The sequence below is a fragment of the Pundamilia nyererei genome, unplaced genomic scaffold (assembly GCF_000239375.1).
Source record: "Pundamilia nyererei isolate P.nyererei 1_Seehausen unplaced genomic scaffold, PunNye1.0 scaffold00004, whole genome shotgun sequence".
In the NCBI taxonomy this organism is placed as follows: domain Eukaryota; kingdom Metazoa; phylum Chordata; class Actinopteri; order Cichliformes; family Cichlidae; genus Pundamilia; species Pundamilia nyererei.
The window spans coordinates 7,996,101-8,017,898 of record NW_005187405.1 but is presented as its reverse complement, the minus strand read 5'-3'; the positions used below and the strand labels follow the sequence as shown (position 1 = coordinate 8,017,898).

General features: G+C 40.3%; 1 protein-coding gene across 1 annotated transcript in view; it reads right to left on the bottom strand.

Moving 5' to 3' along the window:
* The window catches only part of spidr (scaffold protein involved in DNA repair), a 44,642-nt gene that overhangs the window by 4,619 nt on the left and 18,225 nt on the right, over window positions 1–21,798 (bottom strand). The window contains exons 10-18 of the mRNA XM_005721451.1: window positions 20,155–20,384; window positions 10,172–10,330; window positions 6,996–7,083; window positions 5,649–5,789; window positions 5,497–5,556; window positions 4,758–4,956; window positions 1,791–1,976; window positions 589–682; window positions 392–506 (exon numbers count right to left, since the gene is read on the bottom strand). Coding sequence (XP_005721508.1) covers window positions 392–506; window positions 589–682; window positions 1,791–1,976; window positions 4,758–4,956; window positions 5,497–5,556; window positions 5,649–5,789; window positions 6,996–7,083; window positions 10,172–10,330; window positions 20,155–20,384 — 1,272 coding nt within the window. The remainder of the gene's footprint in view (window positions 1–391; window positions 507–588; window positions 683–1,790; window positions 1,977–4,757; window positions 4,957–5,496; window positions 5,557–5,648; window positions 5,790–6,995; window positions 7,084–10,171; window positions 10,331–20,154; window positions 20,385–21,798) is intronic.

Here is a 21,798-nt window from a genome sequence, read left to right as displayed (position 1 = left end):
CCCCACTGTATCACTCTTTTCCCTTGTGTGACTGTAGCATTAGTTCAGAGCCAGGCTGATGCTAAGCTAACGGTCTTCAGGTTGTTCTGTCATGCACGAGTGGTAGTGATCTTCTTATCGAACGGGGCAAAGAAGTACAGTGCTTAACAAATTCATTAGACCACCTGTCACAAAATCAAGAAAACGCCAATGTTTTTAGAAATCTGTCAGAAACTCTCACAGTGGACTTCTCTGAGAAGTCGAAAAATTCATCAGGGTGTGTTGATTAACCATCACAGAAACATAAAATGTGAAGAAGTAATAAACAATATATTTTTTAAATATTACACTATTCTTTTAAGTACAGCCCTGAAACACTTGGATTTCTTAAAGCCTGCGATGCTGTTCTCACCTTCACCTTCATGGTGCAGTTACTTAATGAAGAAGAAGTCAGGAAGACTTCCAGCTGAGTCTTTGTGTGCGGCTTATCCACGGCAGACTTACAAGAAACACAGTGGAACTTCTGACTGCAGAAGAACACAAATATAATGTGATACATCTGCCAGGATGACAAACATGAAGCTAGTTTGCTTAATTGTGAGGACCTACGGCCTTTCAGCTGAAAGCTCTAAGTTGTCACTTCCACAAAGATTACAGGAAGGCCACGAGTACGCCGTGCTCTCATCCACACCGACAACCACGCCTGCAGACAGAAACAAAACCATTAGAAATGACAGGGGGGGACATTCATGCATGCTGCACAGCTCTGCAAGACTTTAGTTTCTGTTTTTAACCGGTTCTTTTTCATTTCTTGATATTTTTAGCCAAAGGAACAGCGATAAATGTTCGACGCACAAGTTTGAAAATGTGTGCATGCTGGTGACAGGGTGTAAGCGATAAACACATCCCTTTCAATTTTTATCTGAGATTGTCATGATAAATGCAGCAAAGACGCACTCCCTGCCTAAACATCATCACACTTGACAACCACAGTTGCAGCCCCACGACTTTGTATCCTTACACAGGATACTAAATTCAAACGTGATAATAACTTCTTGTACTTTCCATTTTGGGCCTTTTTTTTCCACTGGTAATTTCCAGAAGGTGTGAGTGCAAGACACAAGCTTGTTTTATTTTCATTCAGCCATCTGACCAAACATGTAGAGCAACAGAGGCCAGAACACAGTGTGATTTTCGCCCTCCATGCTGACATGAAATCAGCAGATGTAGATTATTATCTGCTTGAAGCAGCTCTATAATACACCACATTTACATAATTGGAGAAAAACAAACCAAGAAAGCTTCAAAGCAAGGATGTTTAACCAAAGTAAGTGAGGTTGGTGGCAATAAATTTAATTCGTTGATATATACTTTAATTAGAACTCATACGAGAAGTTTATCATTTATGTTTCAGATGTGGCAGCTGGTGGCGATCATAACTGGTGTTAGCAAACATTATAAATCCCTAAAAGCAGCAAGACTGCTTGTGTGCACAAAAAACAATTGAGGGAAAATACCAACGTTCCCTCAAACTGTAACTCATTGTCACCAGAAGTTTAAAGCTTCGGGGGAGGCAGGCGGTTTAGTGAAAAAATGTAACAGGAATGGACAAGAATCCAGTCATTTTTCATGTTTTTGTTTGCAAAAAAATCCTTTACAATTCAACCTGAGGACAGTGACTAACAAACAGAGTGCAAACTCCTGCATCCACACCAAAGCCTCTTCTTGCGCTGTAAGCACACACTTGCCATGTTCTCCAGGAATTGAGCTAAATGGAAAAGCACGGGATCGAGTGAAAGGCAGAAGCAGACCTGTGAGAGTGCAGAGGGAGTTGGGTGTGGTCTCCAGACTCAGTGGATCCAGTCTCGCAGGCTGGGGCAGGGTCTTCGCCTGGGGCTCAGGCAGCGACTGCAAAAGTAATTCTGGCCTGTTTGTGGACTCGAGGCAACCGTCGGAGCATACCTGAATAACTGACTGCTCTGCACAGAGAAGGACACCTGGAGGTGCAAATGCCAAAAATGAAATATCACATTGAAAGAACAAGTTCTAGTCTTAAAACTGCTACTGTGGTAAAGATGTAGAAACTATCAAGTAGAAACTGCCAAGGGAAAACAGGAAGCACCGCATGCTTCTGATGGCTGATTTTACAGGTGGGCTTCAGCTGGCCATGCAGAAGTACAAAAAACAAAATATAATGTAGTGCAAGTACGGTTAGGTTCATAAGTTTCTGAGCAATGACGTGTTTTAAACTTTTCCCCTGTTCACCACCACAAAGGCTTTTAAATAAAATGCAATGTGATGTAAATAAAGCGCAGCTTTTCAGTTTTAATATGAGCGGTTAACCAAATGTATTGGAATAACTGGTCAGGAATTGCAGCCAATTTTATACTTTGTCCCCCTTAAAGGCTCAAAATTAATTCGACTCTTGGTTGACAAGCAGTTTTGTGACATTTTCAACATTAGGCGAGTCCCATTTTCTAATTTTTCCACAACAAATACAAGCAGATAAAAAAGTTTTGATGATGTGACTGATAATAGAAGTAACAGGATGAACTCTGATGTTTACATATCTATACTCTCTGCTCAGCTTCACAGAAAGATAATGACCCAGAGCAAACTGTAAAAGCAACCCTAAGCGTTTCTCAAGCCATCACCTGAAATATGATGTTCAGTTATAAAACTGAACGCAGAGAGACCCACAAACGAGCAGCAACTGAAGGCGGCTGCATTAAACCCCTAATAGAGCAAATGAGGAAACACAAAACTCAAAGGTCTATGGATCCATGGTTTCTATACTTCAGGAAGACACTACAAAGGATTCTCAACAAAGTATTAAAACAACCCTGATATTTAAAATTATGCTAGTTTGTAACAATTGACTTTGAGGCTATGAACATGGGTTACTATGAATAAAAAAATGACTGCAATTTTGAAACAGTAATGGAAATCCCCTGAAATTAAAGCCGAATGTTTGCACTTTGATCACATCTTGATTAGGTGAAATAAAAAAATTAAAATAAAAAAATGTGTCACAGTCTGAAACTTATGGACATAACTGTATAAATACTGAAAGCTAGTGACTAACTTCTGTAAAAAACCCACTTTTTTTAGTATAATTCTTGCAGCTCAAACCCCGGCAGCCTCATCTCGTCACATTTCCCATACCAGCAGTGAATCATGCTGACTTTGGCTAAATTTCTGGAAACGAGGACTCCTTCTGGGAGCAACTGCACTGAGCTCTCCGGAGCTTTCCAACAAATGTGACTTTTACAATAATAAAATGTATTTTTTAATGTCTGATTGAACATAAACACAGAGTATCTGTTTGTTCCAGAGTGACCACTACATTCAGATGCTTTCAGAAAGGTGAGCTTGTGCACATCCGCTGTTGAGAGATCAACAATGTGTGAAATTCACCTGTATTTTGATCCTACGAATCTGCCACTAGGATAAATAGTATGTAAGGAATCATTTCCATATTTTTAATTCTTGGGCTCTACTCGAGTATCTCTGCAGTTAAAAGAGGCGTGTGCTTGTGTGACTGTTACTTTAAGCTGTTTCCAACAACACTGCCTCACACATGAAAACAAACCAGTGTGTGCTGATGAACTGATAGACATTAAGTCAGCCAACAAGTTGTCCAATAAAAAAATAGAAAAATAACAAAAAAATCATAAAAACATCTGGAAAGATTCAGGAAGTTCACACTTTTTGTAACGGCATACAACTGTTTGTGCAACTTTTCCCACACAAGAGAAGGAGAGTGCAAAAATAAGTACAGAGCTACAACAACCACAGTGATGGGAACTGTGCCTGATTGAAATTTAAAACAAAATCCTCAAACTACAATTTTGAGGTACTTACACTTTCCTAGTTAAAGCTTCAAATGTCTGTGTCCTGTTATCAGTTTCACCAGAAACATTTCACCTCTAAACTTCTCACCTGCTTTAACCTTTCTACCACTGCTTTATTCACAGCGCTCAGGTCCTCAGACCAAACTCATGTTTGCATTCGTTAGGCCTGATGGCTGTGCCCTGCAGTAGGCACCTACTGCCTTCCTGGCACCTCCATCCTCAACATCCTTTATCCAATATATCCATCTGTACAAAGCTGTCCAAACCATCTCAGCCCTGCTTCTCTAACTCTTCTCCAACAAACTTTTTTCTCAAGCTGAGTTGTCATTTTTATTCCCATGCATCCTGGTCACTCCAAATCAAAATCTTAGTATATTAAGCCCCGCCTCCTGCCATTTTTCTCAGACCTCAGGGATTAATAACTATGAACATACTTCTTCCTCTTCTATTTCAAACTTGATGATTGGTTATTTAGATTTTGTTTGAGCACATATGTGTAAACATCCGTATGCGTACTTGTATAAACAGGCATCTGTCTAGATGTGTATGTGTATAAATTGTTGTTTTATGTCTGAAATGAAAGGTTATCAACATCATCTGCCCTAAAAAAGGTATTTGTATAGCAGCTGCTTTGATGTATGACCTTTGTTGGGGTCCATCCATGTGGTTGGGAACTACTGAATACCACCTCAAACAGTCATACAGCAGTTTAACAGTGTAACAAATCATAAAATTTGTAACCATAGATGCTTTATTTTATACCTACCAGTGCTACAACACTAAGTTTATGAAGCTGATGATCCCAGTTTTGATTTCGTCATGAACACAATTTTAAATGCAGCTCTTTTGCTTTCCCTCCCTGAGAGTGACTTTTGCACACATGAGGCCACTGTTAATGCTCGAATGGTTTACATAAAGCTCTACCGTGTTCTTTGATGGCATCGCTGAACGACAGACGACAGACAGCGGGAGAGTTTAGTGTTTTGAGGACGGAGGAAGTGAGCACACAGGAAGTGTTCACACACAGAGGCACAGTGCGCCTGCACGGCCTCTCTGACTGCTCCTCCTGTAGACTCGGGTCGGTGAGCACCAACCAAACCTCACCCTGGCCTACATCAGTGTTCTGCAGAAGAAACAGAGACAAAGACAATAAAGAACACAGGCAGGGAATTACGTGGAAACCCAAATGACCTAGAAAGAGGCCAATTAAAGGAAACATGACACAACATAGCTTACAAAGCAGAAATCAGATGGTATTTATCACTTCTGTAGAAGAATTGCTTGAAAAGAGCTACGAAAAGAGGAATCAATCAACAAACAATGCTGCTGAAGGAGTGCAAGAACACTAAAAAGTTAAATAACTGTGTTTCAGTGCGGTGAGTGCATGGCAAAGTCCACCACTTTGATCTGAGCTGTTATCTCATCTTGGTCAAAGTTTAAAGGTTTCACCAATCAATGGTGAAGAACAGCGAGGCCTCGCACAGGCTGTCATAGACCGGGCGATATGAACTCTGCAGTCTACGTCAGAGCTTATCAGCACGTTAGTTCAAATGATCTCAACAGGAAGACTGCGGCGCTCCAGAGGGCAGAGTGCTTGCTCTGTTCTTTAACAGAGGTTCAATTAAATTGCTCTTTTTGTGGCATGACAATAAAGATACAATACCTGCGTTCTCTTGTATAAAACAGTGGCAATAAAAGTGCAGCGGCAGGTTTTCGTCTCGCTCTGAAAAAGAAAAGGTTTGAATCAATCTGCTGAAGATAACTTATCTCAATCTGCTGAAGATTTCTGTGTGCGTGCTCTGAGAAACTGTTCACCTGCAGTATGTCTCGTAAGGTACGTTGTGCAGGGTGAAGGTAAAGCAGGGAAGCAGTCTGATCCTCGGTGGGCTCCACTGAGCTCTCCTGGCCTGACAGCAGGTAGCAGAAACTCGGAGATGGAGCCAAAGATCGGCTTTCCTGTGGACACAGGACACGGCTAAGTCACAGAGCGTTCTCAGCAGTCTACTGCCTTCACACGGCCCTGAGAGCTCTACACACTGAGACCAAAGGAGATGAATGAAAACACATTTTGGAAATTGGCAGTGTGGATTTCTCTTTTTGCCGTTTTCATGGTTTCATCTAATTTAATTAAGCTGCTCTATGCTGACTTCCCCTTTGTTAAAATGATCCGTTTGACTCTTCAGCAATGTTACATTCCTGTTTTATTGCAAGAAAAAGCTGGAAATAAGAGACAACTACAAACTCAAAGTGGTTCCAGAGCTCTGTGAACCACCGCCCACATCTCAAATTTGATATGTGATTCAGGCAGGTTGGGTGGTGTGTTCAATAATGACCAAGCAGAGTTTAGTCAGTGGGTGGGGTTAAGAAGGGTGATTTTATCTGTGCTAAAAGTGCTGTGAAACAAATGCAGTTAAACAAAAACTGTGACTCTGAAATGTCTTTCTCTTATTTTCTTTTGTTTTGTTGGGACAGACTTTTCACCGAAATCTCTACCGCAGGTTTCACGTATGCTGGAAGAAAACATCAGATGGTTGCTGCCAACTTAGAGATCGCATCTCTGAATGAGCGAGCATGAGGAGGAAAGAAGTTCAAAGTTCAATTTGGTTATCAGGATGTCAACTAAATTCACAGTTTATATAAAAGCAGTTTCATTCCTGTTGCGTTTCAGTTGTCACAGTTTTCGGGGATTTCTTTCTGTGTTGTATAACAATGCAAACTGAACATATGTGTAATTAATTAGGGCTGCAACAGTAGCTGAATTCATTCATTATTAGTTTGTGGTTTTACTTGACTCGCAACGTAAGCATGGTCAGTCCACGTCCTCTTGTTCCTGCTTTATTGGAGGGAAATATTTCATCTAATTTCTGATCACCGAATTAAAAAAAAAAGAAAAAAGGATTGTACTTGGAAATAAAGCATTGCAAAATAAACAAAAATTGGTTTAGAAATTATTTTACTACAGTGCTAATGATTTTGTTTGGGATCTGAATAAAAAAAAAAGAAATAATAATAGACATTTCAATCACAAGTTTTAAATGCTACCTTGAGCCATTTTAAAGGCTTAACAACTGATCAGCTGAATACAAAACTATCAGCAGGTTAAATCTGGTTTCAGCTCCTGTTATAGGGCTCAGCTGAATTATCTCTACAGTGAGGACTTACACTTGGCATACTAAGTGAGTCTCCATGATCCTTGAGAGGCATCGCTGGGGGCCACAGGCTGTCTATCAAGCTGAAAAGCCTGGAGCTCCTGGGAGTGAGACAAAAGAGAGAGAGAGAGAGAGAGAAAATACCTTGATGTATGCTCAATCATCCAGGTAATCAACAAAAAGTTGCTTCTGTTATGTGGATGTTGTGTTTTCAGTGGGAGAAACGTTTTATCACTCATCCAAGTGACTTCTCTGGTCTCAGCTGAATGCAGGTTTCTTTAGGGTTTATAAGGTTGCTGAAAACACTAAGACCAGATGAACTGAATCAACTTTTTGGGAGAGAGAAAATGTGAAAAGAGGGGCATGGGGGTGGGGGGATGGGGAGGTGAAACTAGTGAATAAGTGAGATGGGGAGCTTTCACAGCCAGTTTCACTTCCACTGAAACAGTTTTCTGCTAAAACAGAGCTTGTCCTAACAGCACCTAGAATTAACAGTGAGCATGCTCGGGCTGGCAGAGAGGAGAACCACGCTGAAACTGCTTCTTACTGGCAGGTTAAAGGCTGGGAAACATTCACACCCTGTGCAAATTATGATATTATTGTGGCACAAAAATAACAAGGTTTGGAAAACCAATTACAAGTGACATGAATTGTCCGTGACTTTAAGCCCTGATGACTGACATTTGCCATTTCTCACCGCAGTCTTAATCACCGGAATGACAGACTGGAGCAGGATCAAACTGGATGTGCTTTTATGATGTTTAAGTGACGTCAAACTCCAAGTAAGGACTCAATAATTACAAACGGGGGAATAACAGCAAGTCGCAACTCCAGCATATCACGTCAGTCTCCCGCTCTTTTGTCTATTTTCTAAGAAGCCCCTTCTGAGTTCTGCTTAGGTGAGAGCTGCCAACTTGTGCATGTGTGAGCTGTCATATCACCCAGTGGTTAACAACCTGTTAGTCAGCCTCTAATCACAGAGTTTCTTTGTGTGGAACTGGTTCTGCAGCCCAGTCGAGTCCAGTGAGGACTGCTCAAGGATGAGTAATGACAAGCTAACAGGTCTCATTCAGGACGCGGTGATTTTAATGCTGCCTTTGAATACTTAGTTTAACAAAAGTTAAGCACACGCATCTGAATGCAACAAGTGGTAATGGCCACCGCAGTCTGTTGTTAGTGATACTTAAATCTCTTTTGATAGTGGGTGATGACTGATCATTACACATTTTCTATTTGATTTTGTTGGCAAATCTCCAAAAAAAACAAAAAACAAAACCCACGATCAATCAATCGTTTCCTTAATGACAACCCATACAGCTCACATGCCAGGCTGATACAGTAACAGAATAGTTCAACCATTGTTCGGTGACAAGGGCTTATTGACACTCACACATCAAGTTAGCTCGGGATACGATAAAGACCTGAGGAAATCTGATAGCCTAAAACAACTAAAAGATACCTAAAACAAGTGTCGTTATGTTGACATACAGCCCTGCTACATGTAGCCTGATATTTAATGTACAGACACGAGAGTTGTGTTAAACTTCTCATGTAACAACTGGCAAGACAGCAATATGTTTGCTAGCTGAAACGCGTGCAGCAGATTTAACTGATCTCCATCAATTTCAGATATTTCTGGTTTGGCCAAAAAAAGATCAAACCAAGATCTGCCATATAACTGGTGTATGACACTATGAAGTAACTATAACCAAGTGAGCATGAGTTGAGGTTCAAATACAAATACAAAAAAATTGTTCTCTATTTATCAGCAGCAGTGACTTCTTGCAGTCTTGTTATCTCAGAGGTGTTAATTAGTTTGCTTTAATGTGGATTTATGGTCTGTCTGAATGTTAGGTTTTTGGTTCTGGGTGTACAAATCTATCCCACTTCAACGTTTCACATCTTTAAGACACACTATGAACAGACATGGGTGGAGAGCACGTCTTGTTGTGAGAGACTATATTCCCTAAAAAGAAATTTACAAAGACTAAGAGTATCACTCCATGCAGTATCAAACATGCTGTTTTAGTTCCCTTCCCTCCGTTTTTAAGCTACCTGCTTAAGCCTGTTCCTCGCAAACAGAAGGTTTGAACAGCAGGTGGGTGGGGCTGCAGAGCTGTGTTCCTGAGAAGACCATGTTAGGCATATCCACCCTTACTGACATCACACAGAGCAAAGAGTTAAACAAACTGTCTGAAGCTGAGTCTGATCCACCTCATTTACTCGTACATACTCTGACCACGATTAATATGAGCAGCCACCATTGCAACAAATGACAAAAATAATAAGGGAACACATAATAGGTCCACATTACGGTATGATTTCTAGGATATGCTTAGAAGTCCAGTAGTCACAATTTCTCAGAAACACATGCCTGATTTAACTCAATCTCACGTGTTTTGCCACTTGAGCTAATAAGATGGTCAATGTGCACCTCTGAAGATAGCCCATCCATCAGAGTCTCACCACAGACACCCTCTGGGGAAATTATAGGCTGCGATGGCACTGAAAATACCAAGGATGTAAACATACCCTCAGTCGGTGTCTAAATGTACCCATGTCAGTTCTTCTAACTGCTACTAATCTGGGATCTTGACTATGGAAACTCACGAGGAAAAGCGAGTATGCACCTCAGTATCATTTTACATGTAAACACAGTAACACTGCTGGCAGAACAAAATAATCTTGTTCAAAGCCACAGCACTGCCAGTTCTCACTGTATTGTAAATGTGGTTGTTAATGCTTTAAAAAAAATCAGGACATCCAAAGATAAGCATACTGGAGAGTCACTGAGCACAGCGCATATGGTCCCCAGGCTACTTTACAAACACTTCTTAAAAGGACTTGTCTATGACAAGCATCCACCCAGGGCAGTTTGTCCCTGATGGCTAAAGACTGACAAGATAACCTGTGAAGCAAGATTGGTATCAGTCATAGCACGAACTTCCCCCAATTTCTGGGAACTGAAATGTAGATAAAAAGGCAAAGAGGACTTTGTGTGTGCGTGTGTTTGTGCTCTTTTTTTAATGCGCTATTATTGTGTATCCTGTTAAAACCAAATGACAGCACAGGTGGTGAGGGCGAAGAAAGGGGAAGGGGGACTATGGATTACATAGTTCTTAATGCAGGGTGATTATGCAATTAGAACTGTATAATATTACAAAGAGAAGTGGAAGATATGGGTCTCACCTTTCTCGTGTGACCCGCTGTACCACTTTAATGCCTCTCAGCATGCAGGTCTTCCCCTGCCACATCTGGCAGTACCTGCTGAGGTCATCCTCACAAGGCAGGAGTTGCAGCTGGATCACACTGAACATCCCGTAGCTGTCCTGGACGAGCACACACAACCTGGGAAAAGTTAAGTGATTAACTATTAACATATTAAGTAAATCACTTTTTTTTTTTAAGTTGTGAATCTCCTTCTATAACCTTGAAGATACGTATTTAATAGACATGCCTAATGCATTTCCTTCCTCGTAAGTGCTATGCTTATTTCAGACTCCTTTTTTGACTGAATAGAGTAAAAAGAAATCTAAGGTTCATTTTCTATCTTAAACAAGCTGTTCTTGCTTCTCTCCCCTTAAGCCTGCTTTCTTCTGATTGGTTGACCACCACAGACAGAAGGTTTGAACTGTAGGGGAGTGGTAACAGAGTTGTGTCCCTGAGGTGAACATTTAGGTGATGTCTGATCTAGGTGACTTGGCCAAGAGGAGAAAAAACAGAGCAGTCTGGAGCCTAAGCTTTAGGGCTTACAGGGCTTATTTCTTAAATGTTGACCTCACTTTTTCATTTGAAACTGGATACGTATTGTAATAGATACATAAACAATGTGGTATAAGGAGGATAAGTGCATTTGACTCTTGTCGGTGGTCAGAGATTTATAGAAAACTATAAATATTTGTCATAACACCCTCTGAGAGGATGAAGTGAAGTACACATGACAGCTTGAATCAAATGACGGTATTTTTTCAGGACCTCCTAAGAAGTCACTTTTCTTTCAGGACTCTCTGCATTAACGTAAGGTTCAGTCGTTCACCTCTAGCTGGCCACAGATGCCTACATTAGGTTTGTCCTCCATTTCTAATTGTTGTTGATATCAAGAGAATCACTGACAGGCCTTCGGGACCATGAAGCATGAAGCAAATTTTTCTGCCTAGTTGACAAATTTTATCACACATAACTGGCATGAATTTGCGTCTCTGCAGACTTTTAAATGTAACCATAGTTTAGTTTCATTTGCATTTAGCGTGAACAGACCCAAATATTTATAGACAGACTATATGGCCATGATATATATGCTAGAAGCAGTTTATTTAAACTGCTTTCCACAGCATGTTGGTGTGTTTTTTTGGGACACCGTTCACCACCTTCCAAACTCCAGATATATTTAAGATGAGTCTTTGAAAAGGTGAACAGTACACACAAAACCAGAACCCACTTAAACAGCGTTGCTATTTTGCACCTCAAAACTTCACGCAATATCCTTTAAATGTATGTTTACACGTTATATAGATGGATTTTTCAAAAGAAGCAGATAATTACAAGCATTTTCCACCAAATACTTGTCAGGGTTTGTTATTCTGTAACAACAGGATTACTTTAATCAAGCTCAGCAGCAACTACTGGCTTGTTACATGGGTTGATTGTAAATGCAAATTAACTGATCAATAAATAATGTCGAAATAAATGGTTTAGCACAAGAGTTTGTGTTGAAAATATTAGTGTAACATATTTTCTTATTCCCCTTTAAATGAAATAAAATTTTTATTTACACCCATGTAGTTCAGGATTAGTCCTGAGATTTATGACTGTTAATGCTGGTGGCTGGTTTGACAGGTTGCCGCTGACACAGAAGACCTTTGGCATACAAAGTTATGAGGCAGTGAACTGCTGTGTATGCCTGCACTCTGCTGCTCCCATTGAGCGAAAAGCTTGAACTGCTACAGGCTCCACTATCTCTCCCAGTCAAGCCCAGACACAGCCCTGTACCAGCCCTGAGAGTAAACAGGAGAGTTTATATCCCCTGGTTAGACAAGCAACGGCCAGAGAAGTAGAAGAGAAGGAGGAGGAGGAGGAAGAAAAACAAGGGAAAAGGGAGGACTGTCCATAATGCATGTGGATGCATGTGCATACAACAGACAGAGGAAAGTTTTGAGACTGTTTTTAATCGACTGATTGGGCCTACAAATGTTTTCTGTTGCTATACTTGGGTTGTGTCTGTATTTGTTTTGAAGGACCTGGAAATAGATATCTAAATATCATTCCAGACATGACTCTCTGTGGTATAAGCCAAAGATTTAACCAAGATTATTTTCAGTTGTTTGCTTAATCTAAAATCCCAAATCAGACATATACAACACTTTGTTAAATTAACAAGTTATTTTTGACACACCAGACCGAGACAAATGCTGCCCTCTCTGGGGTTTTTTTTTCCCGCTTACAAAGCTGTAAACATGAGTGCAGAAGTTCAGCCTGTATAGCACAGTAAATGAACCCCTGCTCATTTTATACATGATGTTTATCAGAGAAAGGAACAGCCAGCAAGTCAAAGACAAAACTTTAAAATTCTTCCAAAACACAGTAATGTTTAAAAACACATTTATATCTATATCTATATTGACTACAGCTGGAGGAAGCATGGACTCCTACTAACACTATGACTTGATTAACCAGTTCTTTTGGGGTTTTTTAATATACAGCCACACCTCGTCTGAACCTTGTTTTCAGTCCTATTGCCACCGGTGTATCAAATCCAGCTTGTAGCCATGCAGTCTGCCTTTACAAACATTTGTAGAAAAATTGATAGTTTTAAAGAGCTCTCTAAATTTGAGTGTAGTTCTGCAATAGGATGCTGCCATTGCAGCAAGTCTGTTTGTGATATTTCTTCCCTCCAAGATACTCCACCCTCAGCTAGAACTGATATTACTGTAAAGTGCAACCATTTGCACCTTTTTAAATTCTGAAGTGGAAGCATTTAGGCAAGTCAGCCACAAAGTGTTACACCACAGAAAGTCACAGAGCAAAGTTACAAAGTGCATAAAATAGAACAGACTCCCACATGAATCCCCACCAAAGCAAAGCATTTTATGTGCCCTAGTAATCCTATGAGGTATGTTGCTGGGGTCAACCTGGTAGGATCTCCAAATGCCTATTTGTTTTAAGTTAATAGGCGGGCAAGGTGATTTTTATGGAGTTAAAAGAAACAAAACAATGGATCGTGGTACCTTGCCCAATCCAGGAGCCAGGCCCAGGACAGAGGTGTGCACGAGAGTGTCTGGTGGTCGGGTCACAGGGGCCACCCGTTCTGTAGACCTATACCTTCCCAATCTCCGGTCACTCCATTGTCCTACTGAGCAACTTCACCTCTGACATGCGCCATGATACTATGACCCTTTGGGGTGTAGTTGGATGTGACATTGCAAGATCTGAGGGTAGCATGTTTAAAACTGTCAGTCAGTTTAAATCATACCCTTGATGCACTTTGTTTGTGCAGATTGAACACAGTGCAGTAATTGTACTCTGGTACAGACCAAAACAACTGCACCGAAACAACTTTGGAGGAAGTGGTCCAAATGAACTCCGGAGTGATTCGATTATGATGTGAACAGGACCCGACCTCTATCCAAATCAACTACCAATTGGTTGCAAGTTTGACCGAATAACCTTCCCGTAGACAACTATGCTTTATATTCCAGGATGCGGCAAGGTACTATAAATGTGGCAAGGTCTGTACGGGCAAGCAGCTAGCAGTAAAATAAAGGTAAATTCTCCAGTAGCCCAGAACACAGCACCTTCTTGCTGTATTTACTTTTGATGCTCCCACCCCAGACACATCTGGCCAATAAGTGGACTGAACATTCTCATGTAGTTTGTAGAAACACATTTTGGTTCGCTTGGATTTTTCTCTGTGTGAAAACAAACCAAGAGAGGAAAAGGGGCTATGCTTCTTACTGCTAATGGGAAAAAAACTGTTACTTTGTTGGTTTTGGACTTCATTGTTCATAATCTGGTCCCAGAGGGCGACGGGAAGAATAGGTGATGTCTTTAGTGGGTGTGATCCATTAGGATACAAATGGCTTTCCCTCGCAGTGGCCTAGTGTGACTATTACCAAAGGAGTGTAGAGTTCCACTGATAACACTTTCTGCCTTCCTCACCACCTGTTGCAGGTCCTCTCGGTGAACCACACCATACAGCAGTAGGGCAGAAGGCTCTCCAGTGCTGACTAACAGAAGTCGGTCAACATGTGATAAAGGAGGTAAAAGTTATTGCTGACTCAATAACATCAGCATAAACTTCGCACTAGGGGCTTTGTGGCATGGATTTCCATGGCAAAGCAGCTCCTGTAGGTGTAATGTGTAGGTGGCCTCGTATGCCCCTAACATATTGTGTATTTTGATCAACTAATAACTAAATCTCGAATCAGAGTCATAGAAAACAGAGCAAAGCAGCAAATCTTCTCACTCGAGTATGTGAAACCACAAACTGCGAGGTATTTTAGATAAATGGACGACTTATCAGTCATTTGCTTAAATACAGGATGAAGTATTTTTTATGACAAAACAAAAACTTGACTGTTAAACATATCATTAGCACTTGGGAATTCGCTCTCTAATAACTATTAAATGGTTTGCTTGATTGTATCATTTAGATATGTTAGTAATACAACTGGCTCAACTTTAAACGTTTTTAATATCTCGAGAAAACAGGCTGGCTGTATTTTTTGCATGTTTGTTTGTTGGTTGACAAATCCCATGAACAAGTGCAAAAGTAACAATGCTTTTCTGTTTGTCCACACCTGACCAAGCCTGGTGTTTCCTGCTGGAGGTGTTCATATTTCACTGATCCAAACAATTATTTTCTTAAAGGACATAAATTGCAGTTTTTCTAAACCAGGAGTAAATAAAGTTCACATTGAAAATCTTTTAGTTCATTAATACACATTTCTAATGTTCTATTGAGTATTTATTACAGCATATTTGCTACTGATAAACACTCAATAGAACATTAGACATTAGAAATGCTAATCACAGCTTGTTGTGATTCTTATGCACTCACTAATAGTTTTGGAGGTCTATAGCACAAAGTTTTTAGTATTTTCATTTAAAAAAAGAAAGAAATTAATCATTTAAAACCACAGTTACCAACAGCACAAAGCGTGGGTGATTAAAAAAGCTGCATTTTATCAAAACAAGCCAGACATTGTCAACAAATCAACATCTGACCTTTCCTAAAATATAAATACAGCTGGTAGAGTCTTGCTTGGTGTAAATACACTTTTACTTTTCGTAGAGCATGTTCAGTCTTGAACATGAAACTTGATAGGACACCTGACAGACTGGAGAGAAAAGGGTGACGGGACTTGTTGTGGTGCTAGCTTGTCATAAACAACTACCTCCCCCCTCTGTCAGCCCTTTTAGCTGTTCAAAGACCTACTTCCTCACTCCCCTCACTCCCACAAAAAAAGAAAAAAAGAAGAAGAAGAAGAAAAAATATCCTCAGTCACTGGCCAGTTTTAGTTACAGGCCATTTTCAGGAATTTGTTTTTGTGAGCGATCACAGAATTCTCAGCAACTCAGGTTTTCTTCCAGGAAGTGCGATCCACTGGGTCTGTGCTTACACACATATGAACTCTTTCAGGCACACTGCGAATGCATGGAAGCCAGCGCACATTCACATTACTTGGAAAAACACCAAGTTAAAGTCCCACACATTAAGAATACAGCAGAGAGGCCTCATTGGCGGGGGGCGGACAGGCGGGATTCCTTCCTATGTGCTGTCCACCAATCACTGCAGGCAGAGTGATAAACACGTTTGTAACAGGATCCCTGCAGCACATTGTGTTCCTGCTCAACGAAGAAAAAAAGAAGGAGAAAAAGAAAAAGAAAAAACAACCAGTCTCTCTCCACTTCCTGCAAACAGTTAATCTCCTTGTTTATTCAATTCCAAATTTACGGGAACTTAACATCTTCTTCAGGCATAAATATCATACTGGCCCGTCTCCCTCGTGTTTTAACACAGTGGCTAAACAACAAAAGGATCAAATAAGAGCGCTGACCAGGCGAGTGAGTCATAGAGGCCAGGGACACAACATGAGAGGTACAAACTGTCCTCATGTTTACACAGAATGAGCCCAGTGGGCTGCGAAGTAAACTACACCGCTCTCCGCAAAGCAGCCATGTATTCTGAAAAAAATAACACAAGCAACAGATTGTAGCACATGATGTTACTTCTGAGCAGCAATGCAAAGCAAAGCCTCTCCTAAAAAGACATACAAGTGATCAAAGTGATGCAAAGCTTGCCCATGTTATCAAAAATAAATAAATAAATAAATAAATAAATAGTAAAAATTATAGTAATAATAACAATAAATTAAATTCAGGAACGGCTGGGGAAACAAAATAAACTTTGTGTACCATCTTCACATCTGTCACAATAAAGGCGGCTGAGTCATCCTGATATTCTAAACTTGAACCCTCGTGATCGACTGCTAACCTCAGCCCCACCTTCATGCTTTCACTATAAACCCGAGGCTGATGAATCTGGTCGAGCCAGAGAGAAACTGAGGAAAGGGTAAGAGTGTTTCCGGTCAGAGGGCAGCTCATTTGTTTACCAGCCACAGAAGCAGCATGGCAGGAGTGTCATGTTACAACCGCAGCTCATGTAGCCTGTCAGCTGACCGGGGGTCTCCTCCCCTTACCGCCGATGGTCCCTCGGGTCCCTCTGCTTGGAGAAACCGCTGCTTTTATTACTCAGCAAAAGGACAAAAACAACATGCCTGGGGAAGGCCAAGGAAACTGAAGGTCATACTTACTGGATTTGCTTCAAATGTAGCACTTACTGATTTGTTAACTACTACAAGACCACACGAACAAGTCATTTCAGTAAGACTGGAGGATTTTTGATAATTTAGCATGTATGAAACAACAAAAAACAGATTTTCTTGTATCTGCAGTGGAAACAAACCTGCATTTTATGTGTGGCAAATCCACAGATTCATTACTCATCCCTGGTAGTAAACCACAGCTCTACTGAGCATTCGAGCATGTTTCATTTCATTGCAACTTCACTGTTTTGGTTCAGTCTCGGCGCTCTCATCTGCGTCATTTGCTGCCGCACTCGTATGCAGCGCTACATACAAAGTAGGACATTTGGTAACTGAAGAGACAAATATTTACCTCAGGCATTGTTGGAAACAAAAACAAGGCTTGAAGGATTTTTTATTTTATTTTATGGGTGGCTTCAAACACATCTACAAAGAAACCCTAGTAGACGTGAGACTCTGAGCGGCTACCACTTGGTCATGGCTGAAGGAGAGACCTGTACCTCGCTCAATGACTTAATGGTGATGCTCAGCAAAGTGGAAGCGAACAATTTGGTGCATTATGGTAATCAGAATCAAACGGGAAAGAAAAGCTACTTTCCATCCTTAGTGGACAAGTATCCTGTTTACAGCAAATAAACTTTAATGAGCCAATGACTCAGTCTACGGAAACATGATCCATACTGTCAGAGGATCATAAACATGTAAAAAGCCTCAAGGCAGACAATGAAATACTTACGAAAAGTAATCAGATTTATGTTCCTGGAACTTGATATCTTCCTTTCTTCATTTACTATTTTATTGTTGCTGTCATAGCTAATCATTCAGCTACACAAAGTGATGCTGTTCCAGGTCTAAAAGGACAAAATATGCCCATATTTTTGGAGCCTAGTCGGGGTGACGCAAGTAATTACTCCTCTCATACCAGAGACCGCAGCTCACTTCCCACACATCGTTTTTATACTTTCTTTGGAATTACTTTAACACTTCGGTTGCTTTTTTTTTTTCCAAAATTCTTTCTTTGGCTGAGTTTAGACAATCAAACTATTTGATTAGGGTTAGAAAAGGCTAATTATTACATTGAACACAAGAACACAAAGCTGGAACTTCATCAACAAGTGCCCTTGGTATATTACAGTTCAAACTCAATACAGCCTTTTCAAATTAAAAGCAGTCTAGTTAGGTGGCTTTTATTGTGAAATATTTGTAGTCAGATATTAAGAGTGTGAAAACCCCCCAAAACCGAGCGAGTCTCTGAATGTAAAAATCTGTTCGATTTTTTGCAAAGTGTAACTAACTGGTTATTAGCAGCAAAACAGTTGTCTACAATGTCATAGGTGGGTGACTCTGCAGAGCCCAGGAGGGCAAACCGCCTTTCAAATAACACTTCACAGTAGAAGACCACACGGTTGTCAGTTTCCCATCGTTTTCACAGACCACATAACAACTCAGAAGTGGAAATACAAAGACATGTGAACAAACTGTAAGTTCTGGGCCCTTACGATCCACATACAGCCCTTCTGTAGTATTACAATGACTAAAAATAGCAAATATCTGCCAGAGAAACAGTTTCACAATGATTTAGAAATGAACTGTAAATGATATACCTACAAAAAAACAAAAAAAAGTAAGGACAGCTATATGCATTTTCAGGTAGGATGGGAGTGAATTACAAGGGAGAAGAAATTCCTCACCTGAGCCAATTAGGTGCATTATTTATTTATTTTTCTGTTCGTTTTAGGGCTCACAGTCTTATTTATCACTGAGGGAAGACAGGACCCTGGAGCTTGGCAGCTGGATTACAGTTGTACTAGTCTGTCATTGTGATGAAAGAAAGTCTATCCAGAGGCTTACTCTTACCCACAGCCATGAGCTTGTGACTAAAGGGATCACATTCAGACTCAGGCCTGATTTAGACAGGGAGGAATCATTATAGAGCCTACGGCATAACACGCACAATTTGCCAACATCTTTGCCGGAATTGACGCTTGTGCTTGTGCATGTGCATGTGCATGTGCATGTGCATTATGGGTTATTTACTATGTGGTGGTGTCCCGATGACTTAGAAACAAATAAAATGCTAGAACTTTTTGCATCCTGGGTATCAATTCTTTGTTGGGGTTATTTTTTTGTGGGGCGGAGCTTAAGTTTTTCTAGTGATTTGTAGATTGCCTCACGTCCAATGTGATATTTGGTCCAGGAATTTGCTGACATATGTGAGTCCTAAAATTGATGCTATAATTATGATCCCTTATTATTAAGGCCATGATTGTTATTCTGTCACTGATCAATTTAAAAACTGTGTTTAAAGAGGAGCCTGAAATATACAGGACAAGAGGAGTCAATGATACTAATGAGGCCCATCACAACAGTCGCGGGCAGCATCGACCAAATGTGTAATTACATTTCTTGGGTGCAGTGGTTCCAACATAATAGGACATAGATTTCCTGGTGAAAAATCCCCAGTCGGAAGAGGAATCCCTGCACCTTTCTGGTGAAAAAAAGCCAGAAAAAGTGGTGCAGGTATCTGATCAGGTTGTTGCTTGAACGCCTCCCAAGGGGGAAACATGGCAAACTGGGTTATACTGTGCAACTCTTTTGGTCAATGAACTCTAGAGGATACTAGGCTATTTTACCAAAACAGCAGAGTCCATAAGCAGATTCTGAAGACTGCAGATAAATGACTGACAGGCGACACACGGTGTAACAGTTAATGTTTTATCTTAAAAAAAACAAAACAAATGAATAAAAAGATTCTTAAATTATTTGCTGATTAAATGAAGGAAAAACAAATCTGCCTCATTTGTTTATGACCATACATTTTCTGCAGTACCAAGAGGAATTATGTTTTAACATGTGAAGGAAAAACACTTTGGTTTCCCCTTATTAAGGTAAGAAAAAAAACCTGCTACAAAGCTGCTCCACCCAGAGGAGTGCGAACGGGCAACAATTCAACTCAGACTTGCTGGTGCACGAGATTCTGAAAACATCATGCTGTCTTTCCTGAGAATTGGCCAGAACCATTCACAGAGGGGCTGGATTCAATTAGAAATGTTTGTGTCCTTTGTCAAGCAATGCCATATGGCTGGAGACAGCGTGAGCACTTTGTGGGGCCTGCTGTGCTGTGAACAATAGCTCGACCGCTGAGACACATCGTGCCACCGAGGAGAAGCATGCAAAGCCCGAGAGCAAAGAAACTAGCATGAAATCTGAACAAAAAGAATAATCTCAATTGGGGCAGAGCTCTCACAGCAGATAAAATACGATTCATTTTTCCCAGCTGTTTCTGGCTTCATGTGACAAACCAAAAGGCCTCCCTGGGATCCCAATTATGAGCTCGCCCAACAATACCTTGTTTTGCCTTTCTCTGCAGGAGGAGCTGTAGAGGACCTGAGGGGAAGTCTTGGTTTGAGGATGGACACAGGAGAGCAGTCAGCAATGGGGATGGAGTAAACTCTCTGCACAACCACCTCTACATCTTGCTCCACAGAGCCAGCCTGGCCGAGACCTTCGATAACTTCCAGGAGAGAGACGCAGTATCTTGTCAAAACTCCAGAAGGCCCCAAACTGCACTGAGCAACCTGTAACAGAGAAACGCAAGAAAATAACATCACATTGCCCCAAAGTGTGACTTCTCAGAGCTGAATAGGTTATTTAATCAGTTAGCTGACTGGTAGAAGATTACGCTGATAAGTACTTTGATAAGTTTGTAGGCATAAACAGTCAACTGTCACTTGTCTCAACATCTCAGATATGAATGAATGAATGAACGAACATCTGGATTTCTTACTGAGCTTAAAATCAAAGTTAACCGGATAAAACAATACATGTATTGAATCTGGAAGTTAGTGATAAGCAAACAATTCATTCACTGATAAGATAATCAATAGATTATTTGATATTTAGAAATATTTTAACATTAACATTTTAACATTAGGAGACATTAAAAAAATGCAGGCATGTCTTATTATTAGAAAATGCCCTATATGACACTCACCAATACATTCAAGTATGAATATAAGACATCTTTGTTGGAAGAGAGTGCAATAAGCTCCTAGACTTTAAGGTTGTTTGTGTTTTTAAATAATTAAGCCTTTTTTTTTTTTTAGGATAAATGCATAAACAATACATAAATACACAGACGAACATGGCCAGTTTACACTGTTCTTAAAACACTCAGACAAAGAAATGAAAAAAAGACTATAAAAGCTATATGGGCAAAAGTACTGGGCCACCTACACATTTCACAGGCGGAGGTTGGCCAATGGAAATGCTGTGTGGCACACAGTTTTTTGTGCTGACGTTAATGTCAGAGGAGTCAAGCAGCTCTGCAGCTAGTGGGTCTTTTTTATTTATTTAATTTGTTTTAAACACACTATATGTCTCAGCACTCTGTAACCTCACTTTATAATGTTACGTGGTCTGGATCTTCTTGGCTGAGTTGCTGTGGTTTTTAAACACTTCCACTCTGTAACAATACCACTTACACCTGATTGTGGAATATCTTGGAAATCTCACAAACTGACTCACTGTAACAAAGGCATCCTATTACAGTATCATCCTTGAATTCACTCAGCGTCAATGTTTGTAAAGGCAGACTGCATGGACTTTATACACCTGTGTTACTTTTGTCCATGTAGTGCATGATCCTTCACAAGTAAAAGAGAACTACAATTTCTGCCTTTCTTAGCTCCATAAAGGAGAAAACAGCTAAATGTTCTTTTTTTAGTGGATCAACTAAACTTCATGAAAGTACTGCTATTAAAACTCACTCAGTGAATCAAACATATACATATATCAATCACTTCTGATTGCGACAGCAGCAGAATAGAGTGATTCCGCATCCAACTGAGACCATTTATTGTTTATATCTGAGATCTGTATAAAGTGAGCATGATTAAACCTGGGGAAAAAAACAACACTCTTTCAGTGTTGATTTCATAATTATAAAGTCATAAAAAACATTGATGCAAGCCTCAGAATGTTTTGTGTTTA